The sequence below is a fragment of the Theropithecus gelada genome, chromosome X, assembly GCF_003255815.1.
Source record: "Theropithecus gelada isolate Dixy chromosome X, Tgel_1.0, whole genome shotgun sequence".
NCBI lineage: Eukaryota > Metazoa > Chordata > Mammalia > Primates > Cercopithecidae > Theropithecus > Theropithecus gelada.
Genome location: NC_037689.1, coordinates 45,189,498 through 45,204,323, shown reverse-complemented (window position 1 = coordinate 45,204,323; position 14,826 = coordinate 45,189,498). Strand labels below are relative to the sequence as shown.

General features: G+C 40.4%; 1 protein-coding gene across 1 annotated transcript in view; it reads right to left on the bottom strand.

Annotated features, from left to right (window-relative positions):
* Window positions 1–3,904: 3,904 nt before the first annotated feature.
* PTCHD1 (patched domain containing 1) overlaps window positions 3,905–14,826 on the bottom strand; it is a 61,082-nt gene continuing 50,160 nt past the window's right edge. Inside the window, exon 3 of the mRNA XM_025372935.1 lies at window positions 3,905–5,685. Within this exon, the coding sequence (XP_025228720.1) occupies window positions 4,031–5,685 (1,655 nt within the window). The 3' untranslated portion in view covers window positions 3,905–4,030. The remainder of the gene's footprint in view (window positions 5,686–14,826) is intronic.

Below are 14,826 nucleotides of genomic sequence, written 5' to 3'. Positions count from 1 at the left end.
GTCAAACACTACTATAAGCTACAGGGGTACTTTAATAGGATCCAAAAGAATGAAGCCAGTATGAGGAAGGTAACATTTGTGTCCAAGAGGTTCTGCCTCATGCCACACCCCCAAGACAGCTGCCCATTCCACCTTTTCTTGTGATGGACACAGCTGAACCCCGTCATTGGCACTGGAGAAAAGTGGTGTCATGGTTTCAGAATGCCACTTACGATTGGTTGATGGTTAGTTAGAATTAAAGGGTCATAAGGGTTACCAAGGGCCTCATTTGGAGCAGTATATTGTACAAAAAGCGTGGCCATGGAGGATGGCATCTGATTATCACACTTCTGACTGAAAACTGAGGGAGTAAAAGTGGTAGGAAAGGCAGAAGCAAACACAAGCAAACACAAACCACAAACCAAATTAAAGCAAAACAAACATCAAAGAAACTAAAGACTCCAAAACCCAACACAAAGTAAAACTTATGAGCTGGAACAATGGAGAAACATTTCATGAGGGTTTGTCTTCGTTTTTCTCTGGAACAAACTATACTTCTTTTAACCTGAGGAGCCCTGATGCTACTTGTTGGAATGTTGCTGTAGGCTAAACAATAATGCCCTATTTCAAGTATCACTTTTTTTCTTGCAAACGCCACATTCCTTGTGAATTTACATCTTCTTCTGAGTTTCACTAAATGAGAGAATATCACCCTTACCCTGACTTTTTTTTTTTTTTTTGAGACGGAGTCTCGCTCTGTCGCCCAGCCCAGAGTGCAATGGCCGGATCTCAGCTCACTGCAAGCTCCACCTCCCGGGTTTACGCCATTCTCCTGCCTCAGCCTCCCGAGTAGCTGGGACTATAGGCGCCCGCCACCTCGTCCGGCTAGTTTTTTGTATTTTTTAGTAGAGACGGGGTTTCACCGTGTTAGCCAGGATGGTCTTGATCTCCTGACCTCGTGATCCGCCCGTCTCGGCCTCCCAAAGTGCTGGGATTACAGGCTTGAGCCACCGCGCCCGGCCTACCCTGACTTTTAAAAATTTTCTTTATGAATGGCTAAAAAAATCCCAGTATGACAGTTTTTTAGTTGACCAGGAGAAATATTTTTGATGAATGGAATATTTTCTTTGGTAAACAAACAACAAACACCAACTCAAAACCAATCAAATAAGTTTCTTTGGTCAAGTGGACGTTAATGTCTTGGTTGGAATTAATTGAAAGAAAAAAACACCGCTTCTTCAAGTGTTTGCAGGGATCAATTTTTCCCTCTTTATAGTACTTCAAAAAGTAAAACTTGATGAAGTAAAGACTTAGATTTTATGGGGATGTGATTCTGAGTTACTTCTAAAGTGTCTTCTCCACAGTGGGGCTAAACCAATGCGGCAGAGCAATAATCAATAATCAGTATTAACAAATAAATAATAATTATCTAACAATAAATAATAAAGCTTGGCATGCATAATCTCCCAATAGAAAAATTCATTTCACAGTCAGAATTCCATAAGCCTTCATTTCAAGTGCTGAAAAGAGAAGCTGACAAGTTTGAAAATGCCCTTCATTAAAAAATACAATATCCCAGGGTATACAGAGACTCAATCAACTTGGAAAACTACTATCTGTCATAAAACAAAGTTCCACAGTAAGTCATTCTGGTTGACCAAATTGAATGATTAAATTCTCAACAAAATCCATTTAATTGGTGTGTGTGTTGTGTCAGTTTTGTGGAGTCGCTTTAAGCCGAGGTGCTCCACGTGGCTGACACTAAATCAATGACTGATTTAGAACACACTGTTCAGAAAATGATTTAGCAACATATGATTTAAGAATAAAACCAATCCCCTCTTCAGTTGTGTTTATAAATAATAGCCTAGTTGCAGGCCCCTTGGCGACAGAATTGATCGAAGATCTATTATGCAAACTTGCCCTTTTGTGAGGACTGCACTTGTCCTCAGATTAAAGCTTATTATCTTCTAGTTGAGTGCATAACACTTGTATTATCACTTAGTGTGTCTGCAGGGGAGACTGAGCAAGTGCGTAATGCATTAGCTACAATCCCCTGCACATGTATTTAGAACTGTATGGACAACAGTACATGAAATAGAAAGCATAGGTTTGCACTTGGTATGGTTACATCTGAATTATTTGGGCTTTTTTGCTGTTTTGGAAAGACAACGGCAAACCTAAACCTCAAACATTTTAATCCCAGACACTAAAAAGATGTCTGCCCTGTGGCCAATAAAGTCCTATGTTCCTTCTTTGGAAATGCATTTTGAGAGGAGTAATAGCCATCTTATGAGAAAACTGAAAATTGGCCTGCCCTGTCTTAGGTATGCTGAAATGATGAAAATTCTTTAGTGGTGTGACCTGAGTGAGTCACTTTATTCTCCTAGGTCTCAGTTTCCTCCTCTGCAGAAGATGGGTAACTTGCACAGCATGTCTGCTAAGGTTCAGAAAGGTAAGATGCTTTTGGGAAATGCTTACCACTATAGATGTCTAAATAAGCTACATCTCCAAAAGGGAAAAATACTGTAGATATTTGCTATAAATGTAACCAGGTTTTAGCTTCATTTTTATAAATTTAAAGAAATGCAGGGGCCTGGACAACGTATACAGCCTTTTTAGATCTAACCCATTTCTGTTTAGATCTATGAACCATTCTTCTGTAGATACTGGAAGTCAAGAGTGTAAATATCTAGGCTTGTTAATACACAGAAGGGCCTTGCTATGATGAAGTAGAAGGACATCAAAAAAGGTGTGGGGGGAACCAGCAAGGTGAGGTGCAGCCAGTTTAGTAAGAGAATTGGACTGCCATCATTGATAGATTTGTATTAGTGAATACTTTGTCCAGTCTTTTCCATCTGTCTCCCTTTTGGCCCTTTATCTCCCTGCACTTCTACAAAGCTTCTCAGTGTCAGGACTTAGACTTACCAAAGATCTTCCCCTCTCTGTCTCTGAGCAGGTGTGTTTCATAGCAAAGGCAGACTGGCACTACAAGTTGGAAGCAACAGCAAATTACTATTTCAGTGTTCGTTTTTTTCCCTCAGTTATGCGTGGGCAGATGTTTCTGGGTATCCATGCAAAAAATGCATGTAGGGCCAACCACAAACAGCTGTACCAGCTGGCTATTTTGTTGTCATTGTTAAAATGGAGACACTATATCTGGGTCCAAGTAGACACCTGCTTTTGCTCCATCATGCCAGGTATTTGGGTTTGGCTCTGTGGTTTTGGGTCCCTGGATCCTCCTGCCAAGAGCTGTAACTAATAAAGCAGACCCATTTGGTGACAAGTGACAAGCTCTTCCAAAATAGAATCACACCAGTTCTGCAGTGCTGGAGCTGTCATTGGTTTTAAGGTGTTTTAACCAAACCAAACTATACAAATGTTAAAAGCATACCAATGGGGGAATATGATAATTTCATTCTAGACAACAAAACTGCTTCACCTGGGTGAATTTAGGGGTGAAACAATTTTAGTCCATGAGTGATGGCCACTCTACCACATATCAGTTTCCAAGGCTCTGGCTTGCTTTTGCTGGTCAGAACTTTCAGAGCATCTCCTTTGGTGTTAGGGAGCTAGGTGAGACAGCTAAAACCTCAAACCACAGACCATGGCTGGAGCTACTGCTCTACAGAAGTTCTGGAAGCCTTATTGTTTGAACAATGCTTAAAAGCTGTTTCTGCCTTGGCAGTTGACCTTTCTATCAGTGGATTTTGTCACAATGCCAGCAACATCTGCAGTTTGGATAAGACAGGATCCTGCTTGTTAATAAGCTTTCTTCTATTTGATCTTAGTTTAAGAGACTATAGGTCTCCTAGCGTGTGTGTGTGTGTGTGTGTGTGTGTGTGAATTCTCATAACAACTCTTTTGTTTTAAAGACTGAAAATATGCCATGCCCATTTCTCCCCATTGTCTCTTACTTTTTTTTTTTTTTTTTGGCAATGCCTGTTTCCTATCTTTAAAAAAGAGAACAACTTTGAATTTAATTGTTTCATTAACATAATCTCTTTGGTCTTGATAAGACCTAAGGTGAAAATATACCAAGCAGACATTATCACACTGTTGTAATTTGGTCAACCACACGGGTACTATCGATATCCACCATTTCTACACACTCAATTTCCTCCCGGTTCTCAGGATTTTTCTTCTCTTTCCTTTTTTTCTTAGAGGGTGGCAGGAAAGTCAGTATCACAGGTAAAATGGCAAAGCAGTGAAAGAAGGTGACAAATGCTATTAAAAACAAGCACCTGAACAGTGTACAGGTCAGATTTGAAGGCACAGCTGCAAGAGGAATCAGACCAACAATATAGCAGAGGTAACTCTGTAAAATAGCTACCCCATGCACTTCCAGGGCATTTTTTACCCATTTAGTTCTTGTGAAATCCTTGCCCAGAACAAATGTGGATAACAGTGGAGCACAATTGTCAATTGTGTAATTAATTCCATAAATTAAGCATAGCACAGAAATGCAGTCCAGTTCTACTTTCCATAATGTCATGAAACCTATCACTCCAAACTCCACGGACACAACTGTTAGAGTGATCCAGACGTTAATCAGTGAATCTGCCACCAGGAATGCCGAGAAGAAGAGCAGGAACAAAGCACTGATGCAGGAGTTGTGCAGGGGGGCTCCCAGAGAGGAGGCATATCGATCCATGTACACAAAGGACGGATTGAAGACGATGAACTTCACCTTGGAGGTGACAGAAAGTCTCCTCAGGGTTTCCAAGAGATCATAGAGTTCTTCTCTGTTTGTTTCCATGGTCTTGGCCACCAGAAACATTCTGGAGGCCACTACATCGACCTCATCATTGTATTTTTTAGAGAAGATGATGTCCTCTTGAAAATGTGAAAATTGAGGGGCTTTCAGAAAGGAATTCCTCAACATGTCTGTGAAATTTTTCTTAGGCAAGCCAGTGGATACATTGAGTTTCCGAAGGTAATTTAAATAGCTCTCAAACCAGGATATCCGCACAAACCCCTTGGTGTATTCTAGAACATCTTCTTGGACACTAGTGTTCCAGTATTCTATAGACTCATATATGTAAAACCCAATCACAGGACTGTAGTTGCTAAAGTACTTTTGCTGGGCAGTAGTGTACTCAATGGTTTGTGTCGCGGTTGCTACGATGTTACTAAGGTCTGACCCTTCACTGACCTGCAGATAGCCCATTAAGGCAAAGGAAATATAAATAAGGTAAAAGAGAACTACAAAAGGCTTGACATAGGTGTTGGTTATCCAGTCACAGTAATAGCGTTTGAGGAAACATACCAATAGGTGACTCTCGTAAGTGTTCGCTTCCTCGCCTTCGGTTGTGTCCTCACTGAATCTGGCTGTCAGGAGAAACCTGTACCATGCCGGCTTCTCCTGCAATGCCTCAGGCTTTGGGACTTTTCTACAGAAGATACTATGCTGGTAATTGTTTTCTATGTAGCCAGTGAACACTAGGCTGGAACCATAAAACGAGAGTACATAGAGGTAGTTGAAGAAGATTGCAATACAGGAATTGCAGCAGAAAATCCTGGCTGCCTCAATGTTTGTGAAAGGGCTGGCCCCTATGCCAAAGGTGACCAGGTACATGGCAGTGGTGAGAGAAAAGGAGAGCATGGAGTCTGCATAGACTGCTGCAGTTCTCTCTTTAACATGTTGGTCTTCTCTAGTTTTCCTCCAGGAGGATAACATTTCAAAAGTCCCATATAATCCATGACCTAAGGGGGCAGAAAAAGACCAGAGCAGAAGTTTAAAGGACTAATCTCTTAAGAGGGAAATCAACTTGATTATGAGGGACTACTGGGTCAAGGCAAAGGTAACCAACCCTAGTGGTGATGGGTATGTGAATGCCAATGATTTCTCCTATGGGGAGATAGACCCATGTTTTGATGAATCATAAATGTTAATAGATAATGAAAGGGCAGCTAGAGAAGCAAAGATCTTCATATTCCCTCTGGCTTAAGAAAGTTCTCTTCTTTGGAGTGTTCCACCAACCAAACTGCACTTAGATGAACTTTTGCCTATAGAAAGCTGAGTAGAGCCAGGCATGGTGGCTCATGCCTGTAATCCTAGCAACTTGGGAGACTGAGGAAGGAAGATGACTTGAGACCAGGAGTTTGATACCAGCCTGGGCAGTGTAGCAAGACCCTGTCTCAAGAAAAAAAAAAAGAAAGAAAGAAAGAAAATGAAAGAACTTAGCCAGGAATCGTGGCTCATATCTGTAGTCTCAGCTACTCGGGAGGCTGAGGTAGGTGGATCTCTTGAGCCTGGGAATTGGAGGCTGCAGTGAGCTATGATTGTGCCACTGCACTCCAGCCTGGGTAGCAGAGCAAGACCCTGACTCTAAAAAGAATAAAAGCTGATTAAACTTGTGCATATGTCTCCTGGGGATTTTTCCCATTAATAGCTTAGGGTTATTGGTGAAGTCTGGTTGGTGGACCATTCCAGAGAAGAGAAGATATCTGGACACTCATCATTTTGCTTTCCATTCCCACAAGTCTGGCTAGGGGTCAGTGCAGAGGAAGACAGTGGGCAGAGGGTTCTGAGTTAATGTCCCGTCACCTCATTTAAAATTGGCCAACTGGCGGGTTTTAGTGATAAATAGGCAGTGTATTTAATTTGAGTCTTGACAGGAAACTAAATCACAGCCCCCTCTTTTTTCCCTCCCCAAATATCAGGGCAGGAAGCAATAAATCTGAGAAAGAGGGAAGCAAAATAAGTAGGAGTGAAGAAGTTTCAGTGAAGAAAACACAGAAAAAATAAGATAAATATGAACTCTCCTGGTTATTGATAAAAATTAGGATTCAGGTTGAAGGTTTATGACTTGCAATTTGTCTTCAGGGATCTGTTTGACCAATTTTGGTTATTCATACATGACTTATCAGTGATATAATATGTCAGCAGTGACTCTGCTAGCTTCTCTGCACTATTTGATAGTGGCATCTGTGGGAAAGAGCCAGATCAGTAACCCCTCTGCATAACTGCTTAGTGCCTTCGCCTCCCGGTTTAGTATTTCAGCGATACTGAAATAGCAGAGGTACAGTAAATGCCCATGTTCTGACTCCATACTACTGCCTGGAACCTGATCTAGCATGACTTCTACCACCTCTCCTAGTTGGAGTCAGACATTTCCCTACTTCAGGTCCCTGTGTTTCCAGGCCACTGCAACATTGGAAAGCCCACCAAAGTGACCCATTGTGGATTTCGATAACCCCTGTCTTGGCACTGAGTATCAGCAGATTGAATTTCCTGTCTCCATGCCTTGGCATATTCAATCCCATTATTGAGGATAATAAAATCTTTACCCTGTGGTACAATAGTCTTGTTTTTAAAAAGGAATTTAAAATCTCCAGCCAAGCATAATGCTGAATAAAGTTAGTCACTGTTATCTTGTGTGTACAATAGCTAAGTGCACATCTTCCCTCATGCCCAGGCTAGTATTTATATCCTTATTGTGAAGTCCTGGCCCCAAACCTGAATGCCCATTTCACAGTAATGATTTAGGCCTATTTCCTCAGAGGAATTTGGCATTTATCTTAATTTACTAGGCATCGTTTTACGGCCACTTTTAGAAGTCAGGTCAAGACTGTCAATTTGATAACTAGCACCAAGGCCCCTATTAAAATGAAGGCACCTAAACTCCCCAGACATGAAGTAAAAAGTACACTCATTGACTGGCATCCTGTTGCTAATTATGCTTAGGTAGTTAACATCTAGTCTGGAGACGGAACATGAGTAAATCTGTTTCTAGTATATTTTCAAGATGGACCCACTGACCTTTGATTAAGTAACCATTCCCTTGACAATGAGGGTAAAAAGAGAATATCTCTGAGGCACTGTCCCTGAAGAAGTAATATTGACTTTTTTTTTTTTTTTTTTTCTGGGGCCATGTAGAGCAAGTAAGCTTTGGTGGGCAAAGCACACTTCAGGGGGTCACTCTAAATGGGAAATAATTTTTTAATGATACTTACTTGCCAGAAACACACAAAAAATTAAAACAGGGTTTTAGTACTGAGTCATTAAATATGGCAAGAAAATAAAGCATGTAGCAGAATTAGAATTAGCCATATAATAGAACTTAAATCTGTTTTGCAGTTCTTTTAAAAATCAGTGTGATGTTTTATAATGACATTATCTGACCCTGATTCTTGGAAAATACAATAGGAATCAATTTCTTACCTTGCTGTTGAATAATCTTAGAAGCTAATTGAGAAAAGGAATTTGAATTAACAGAGATATTAGGTGACAAGACTGAGGCTCCAGGGCCCAGAATGAAAGTAATCAAAATCAAGGAAAGGTGGAAGTAGGCTGTTGGCTTCTCTCTTGAGTTCTGTTGCTGCATTTTAAATGCCTTGTCCTTCTATAGTTTGATCTTCTATACTGAGTCCTGGCTCTTTTTGCGTATGTTCTTGGTTTGGGGGCAGCTCCAAAGAGAATTCTAATTTTATTTTTGGGGTTTTGGAAACAATGCCTTTCCTTAGTTCTTCTTGCTACAGGTGTGTACATGCAGCCACTCAGAGAAATCAGAAGAGGCCCTGAGAAAGAATTTGTTCTAACTGATCACTCAGCATTTATTGCTAGTTATCCCTGGCTTTGCCTCCAAAGGCCCCTACCACCATTCCTGATAGGTCAGATTTCTCTTTCTCAAGCCACACCTCTCTAGCAGATTCCTACACCCGAAACCCCAAACTGGAGTTCCACAGCATCTTACAAGAGCCCTTTGGATTTCTGGAACAATTGCTGATACCATAACTGGGCCTCCTTCCTGAAGCTTTGTCAGTCAAGGGAGGGACAAGTGCCAACACAGCTGTGGTTACCTCTTAAGGATTAGCAGCCTGGAGTGCCTGGCTGGCAGTAGTCCTGGCTTACAGCTGGGTATTTTTGCTGAAGAGGTTGGCCTGTTATCCTATAGGAAAGCCCATCAGTGAGGACCCTGTTTTCTGGCCTGGATTCAAGGGGAGACACATTCCAAAAGCCCTAGGACATGAGGACCATCCTGCCCTCCAGAATGCTGGAACTATACCTGAGTTCCCCTTGGAACTTTCAAGGGTATCCTTTTAAATGCAAACTCCTCTGGGACAGTGGTCTACTGAAGCAGCTTCTCTTAGGTCTGGGGAATGGGACAGAGAATGGAAGTGGGGATGGAATAAAGAGGAAATGGCAGGTAGGAGAATTTCACAGAGATGAATTTCTTCAGTTTTTCCTCCAGTCAGGTCTGATCTTATCTTTTACTAGCACTCCAGAAACTGAGCCACTTGGAGTCAAGGAGAGGCAGAGAAGATAGATTTTGGTAGGTTCTGTTCCTCTCCACTTTCCTCTTTCAGTGGATGGCTCCATTCTTTAGCATCACCATCATTCATTGCTCTATTTTTTTTTTTTTTTTTTTTTGAGATGGAGTCTCACTCGATCTCCCAGGGTGGAGTGCAGTGGCGTAATCTCGGTTCACTGCAGCCTCTGCCTCCTAAATTCCAGTGATTCCCCTGCCTCAGCCTCCCGGGTAGCTGGGATTACAGGCACGTGCCACCATGCCTGGGTAATTTTTGTATTTTTAGTAGAGACGGGGTTTCACCATATTGGCCAGGCTGGTCTTGAACTCCTGACCTCAGGTGATCCGCCTGCCTCGGCCTCCCAAAGTGCTGGGATTACAGGCGTGAGCCACTGCGCCCAGCCCACTCTCTTAATTCTGGGGCTGTAGTCCAGCAAGCGGAACTCTAACACCAAATCTTGCAGACGTGGGCAAACAGATACTGCATGTGGACTGAAGATACTTTTCAGAGGTCTGACTATTGTTTCCTACTTTTTAAAAAGGTATTTTGAAAGCAAAAGTACTGCTGTTTGCTTTGCACTCTAGGTTTAAAAACTTCTCCACAGAGTAGGAGTTCTATAAGCTTCTCTGTGAAATCTGACCAGTGGGCCTATGTCATTGGCATAAAGCATAACTTTGGCAAATAACAATTTCCCATCTCCAAAGTCCCAAGTCTGTTCACAAGGACTCCCTGGTGACAGAACTCATGGGGTGGGGGCAGGGCGGAGCTACCTAAATACAGATTTTGATTTTGGTCACTAGGGACCCTATGGTGGTAATGGGAGTCATGACTCATCATTTGAGGGCCAGGTCACAGCCTGAGACCTTGAGGTAAAAGACTATATCATAGTGAGGATATCAGGAACCTCAACATCCTGACATCCTGACATTCTAAGGATTATCCTGGATGATACAACATCCCAGGGGATTCCTTCTTTTACAGTCACAGTGTAAGACTGAGGAGTTGCCAACGGGAACTGTTAAACACATCTTGATTCCATCAGATTTTGAAGATAAAAATGCTTTTAAAGCATTCTCTTGTCCTTTAAAAGCATATTCAAGATGTTTGTTTCTATTTTTGTTACACTGCATGTCTGTATTGTTACATGCATAAGAACAAATGCATTATTAGTATGTGAAAACACACACACATATAAAGAGAGAGAGAGAGAGAGAGAAGAGAGCGCCAAGTTCTAATTATTCATGAGTGAATACTCTGAGGCAGCTCGAGGTTTTAGTCAGGCCAGTAGGGTTCTTCACTAATGCTGAGGCAAAATTTGGGCCAGGAGTGTGATTTTAAAAAAACTGCTTTTATTAATTTTATTTGCAGTAAACTTTGGGGTTGTCATCTAATAAAATAAAATATTAAAGAATTTAGGCTAGACCGGGTGCGGTGGCTCATGCCTGTAATCCCAGCACTTTCAGAGGCCGAGGCGGGTGGATCACGAGGTCAGGAGTTTGAGACCATCCTGGGTAACACGGTGAAACCCCGTTTCTACTAAAAATACGAAAAATTAGCCGGGCGTGGTGGTGGGTGCCTGTAGTCCCAGCTATTCAGGAGGCTGAGGCAGGAGAATGGCGTGAACCCAGGAGGTGGAGCTTGCAGTGAGATCGCGTCACTGCACTCCAGCCTGGGCAACAGAGTAAGACTCCCTCTCAAAAAAAAAAAAAAAAAAAAAAATTTAGGCTAATAATTTTTCTTCTTTTCAAAAGAATTTTTATATCTGAATGTGTTGTTAACTCTCAGACTTTGCAGCTAATGAAGAGAAAAAGAAGCACAGATGATAAATAACACTAATGGTGGAAAAAAACTCAACTGGCCAATCCTCCCATCACTGAGGGTGACTATCAAGCACCCTCGAGATTAAATCTTACTGTCACCCAGAACTTTCTGGGGCCTGATCAAAGCCTTCAGGGTTGTTTATAATCCAGTAAGACAGAATCCACTAACAAATAGTTGAGAGTTAACCTTTCTTTACCCAGTAGATATACTTCTGGAAAGTTGCTCATAAAGTGAATAATATTTTAAATGTATTTAGTGGTTTTGCTATTGGAAACAGTCTGGGTGATTTGTTGTTGTTGGTGGTGTTGTTGTTTTGTTTTCAATGAATAATCATAGGCAAATCGATCTACTTTGTACAATACTTCTGGATTTTGTAAGTCAGATTTTTCTTCAGGCCCAGATTCTCCCACCTGTCCCAATGTACATAGCCACAACACAGCAGCTGATAGATGCCTTTGGGTGCTACTCACATTTTAATCCTTTCCACACTAGCAGGATTTCTTCATCCTGAGTTCCTCAAAGTAAGGAATGGCTAAGAAGGAGGAAATGGGATGGCTTGCTGATTGATGGATGATCTTTCAGTTTCAACGTGAAAACATTTAATGTCATGAGTCAATGAAGCTGTTTATAGCATGCCTGGGCAGTGCTAAATTTCATATATGGAAATAAAATTACTATATTCTTCTCAAAAATTCATAGACTATAATCCATAAGCAAAATCTGCTTAAAGCCTATTTTATTCTTAGAAAAACTTCACTAAGTAGCTCATGTTTATAAGATGCCTGTTTTTCTTTTTTTTTTTGAGACGGAGTCTCGCTCTGTCGCCCAGGCTGGAGTGCAGTGGCCGGATCTCAGCTCACTGCAAGCTCCGCCTCCCGGGTTTACGCCATTCTCCTGCCTCAGCCTCCCGAGTAGCTGGGACTACAGGCGCCCACCACCTCGCCCGGCTAGTTTTTTGGTTTTTTTTTTAGTAGAGACGGGGTTTCGCCGTGTTAGCCAGGATGGTCTCGATCTCCTGACCTCATGATCCGCCCGTCTCGGCCTCCCAAAGTGCTGGGATTACAGGCTTGAGCCACCGCGCCCGGCCCAAGATGCCTGTTTTTCAATGACATCCACATAAATTCATGATTTTTGTGTTTTTTTAAGAAGAAATTTAAAGTGTACATATGTCTGGGTTGAGTAACATCTATTTTCAGGGAGAAGTTCATTAATTGGGTTACATTTACACTTTGCCAGTTATAAACATTTACTTTCTAAGCTGAATTGTTTGGTTTATCGCAGCCTGTTTTGTCTCACAGTTAAGAGTAAGAATAAAGGTGTACTCTGTTTAAGTAAAGACAGATGCTCACATCAGGGGGAACACACACATCTTATTCTTTGTACCAGATACTTGTCACATTTTGAAAATTCTAATCAGAGCATTGGGTTTTAGTCTTAGAAATGATTTTTCTTCACTAGATAGCTGCAAAAGAGAGCCCTAGAAATGAATTTGCTTATAGCTCTTCCTTGTTTAAAGATAAAGTATTTCAATATTGTGTGTATGTACATTATATAAGACCAGTGTGTATAAATGTGGCCCATAATATATGCTATGGTCATTGTGTAATTTCTTTTTGTATAGAATACAGATGTAATATATAAACATGTATATATGGCATATCTTATTCAAATATATTTTATATATTTACATATAAAATGTTGGACTCTATATACCAGATAATATATACAGAGAAATATATAGTACTTCTATTTAAATATTCAAGCAATATATATTACATAATATATGTTATAAACACATTGTATACATATAAATACATAACATGAGCTTACTACATATCATATTGCATATGATATATAATACAGCTAATGTGATATATAATATATATTATGCACATAGGTTATAAAGACACACATACACACAAGATGAATAGTAGGCTGATGTGAAATTTATGTTACTGATGAGGCAAAATAATGTTAGTGTTGCTACACCAATCAGTGTAGAGAAGGGGCTATAGAATCCCTCTCTTGGGCTCCATCTGTCTATATTTTGGTTCTTGAGTAATAAAATAGCCTTGGTGAAATGCAGGGTTTCCTTGACAATAACTATGAACCTGTTTGGGTTGTGAGCTTCTGTATATCCATCTGGTCAAGACTGCCCAGCTGTGACTTTCTGGGAGTCTAGTCCAAATGTAGATGCTAGGTATTCCTCCTCAGGGTCTATGTTTAGTTCAGTGTCCTCATGTTGCCTCCTGCTGCCCAAGCTTTACAGGGTCTGTCACTCCGTCATTCCCTGGGCAAGACCGGGTAGAGAGACCACCCAGGGGATATCTGGGAATCCTGGGTCAAAGACAAAGCCCCTTTGTATTCCTCTGCCTGAGTTCTGCCTTCCTGGATTTGTGCCCCCAAGTCCTGTTCTTGTCTTACTTTATGGTTAAAAATAGAACAATAAAACTTGTTTTATTCCATTCCCCTAAATCTATTTCTTTCCACCTACTCTCACCCTAATATGATTGGTGGAGCATAAGAATAAAAGGGCAAGAACAAATTACAAGCCTAAATTACATAATCTCCTTGTAAATTAGTCCCATAATGACCATGGGCCATTACAAAAAAAAGATATTCGGGAGACAAACTTTGGAAATACTGTAAAATAAAATGTCTTTTTAAAAAATAGATGTACACAAAAATGTGAACAACAAAACTCTTATCAATCAGTTTTTTTTCTCTATAACATGCTGAACCTATTACTGATTTATATCTAAGCAAAGAATTTCTACAGCATTCTAATATACTTCTACTCCATCAGGTAAATTGTCATGTTGTTACAAATAATGGATTTCTACAATAATGTATTAGGCTGAACCACACAAAATTACCATTTTTGTAGTTCAAAAATGACCAGATAGTGGTACCAAGTTTGTAGGCCAAAAATGGTTGGATATTGGCAATTTCATATGGCTTAAATTTTATTATTATCTGACTGATTTTTCCCCCATTTTCTCGTGACTTTAGAAATATATCAGAATACTCATCAGGAAAGCAAAACCTTTCAGGTTTGCTTAAGTTTAGAGCAAAAATAATTAATAATTACAATTTTTCAGTTGGAACTAAATTTTTTGCATGAGTATTTTTACCCTTCCCTTTTTATGAGCTCCATGTACTGCATTACATTTCAAGTGGCATCATATGAGAACAAATTTTTGAAGAATGGAACCCAATCTTCTGGTTTCTGCTACATATGAATAATCTTAAAATACACAGCTGAAAGAAGCCAAACTTCGCTGCTATTATTCTTTTCCTAGCACTAATCAGCAAATTAGAAATAATCCACTAATTCTTTCTTCCTTTCACATCCTTGAATCTGAGTGGCCTGGTTGGATAATTCAAAAGGAAGAGGATATCCTGGATCTAACTGCTGACCTCAAATCCCAAACATCTGAAAAAGGGCTTAAAGAGTATTTTTCATCTCATAAATCTCTGGGGCTCTTGTATCTTGATAAATGCAAAGCAACCTTTATAAACTAGATTACATGTAGAAACTAATATCCAAACTCTTTCACTATGACTTCAATTCTCCTTTTTAGTTGTACAGGATGTACATGAAGCAACAAATCTTCCAGATGCAGAAGGGAGAAAACTTTCCTTTGGTTCCCTTCTATATCCTCTAACATTCTATCCCTTTCCTGATTTGTATCTGATCAGCAAAGCTGTGGAAACATTAAGTCTGTAAGGAGAGCTTGCACATAGAAAACCTATGCCAATTTTAAAAAT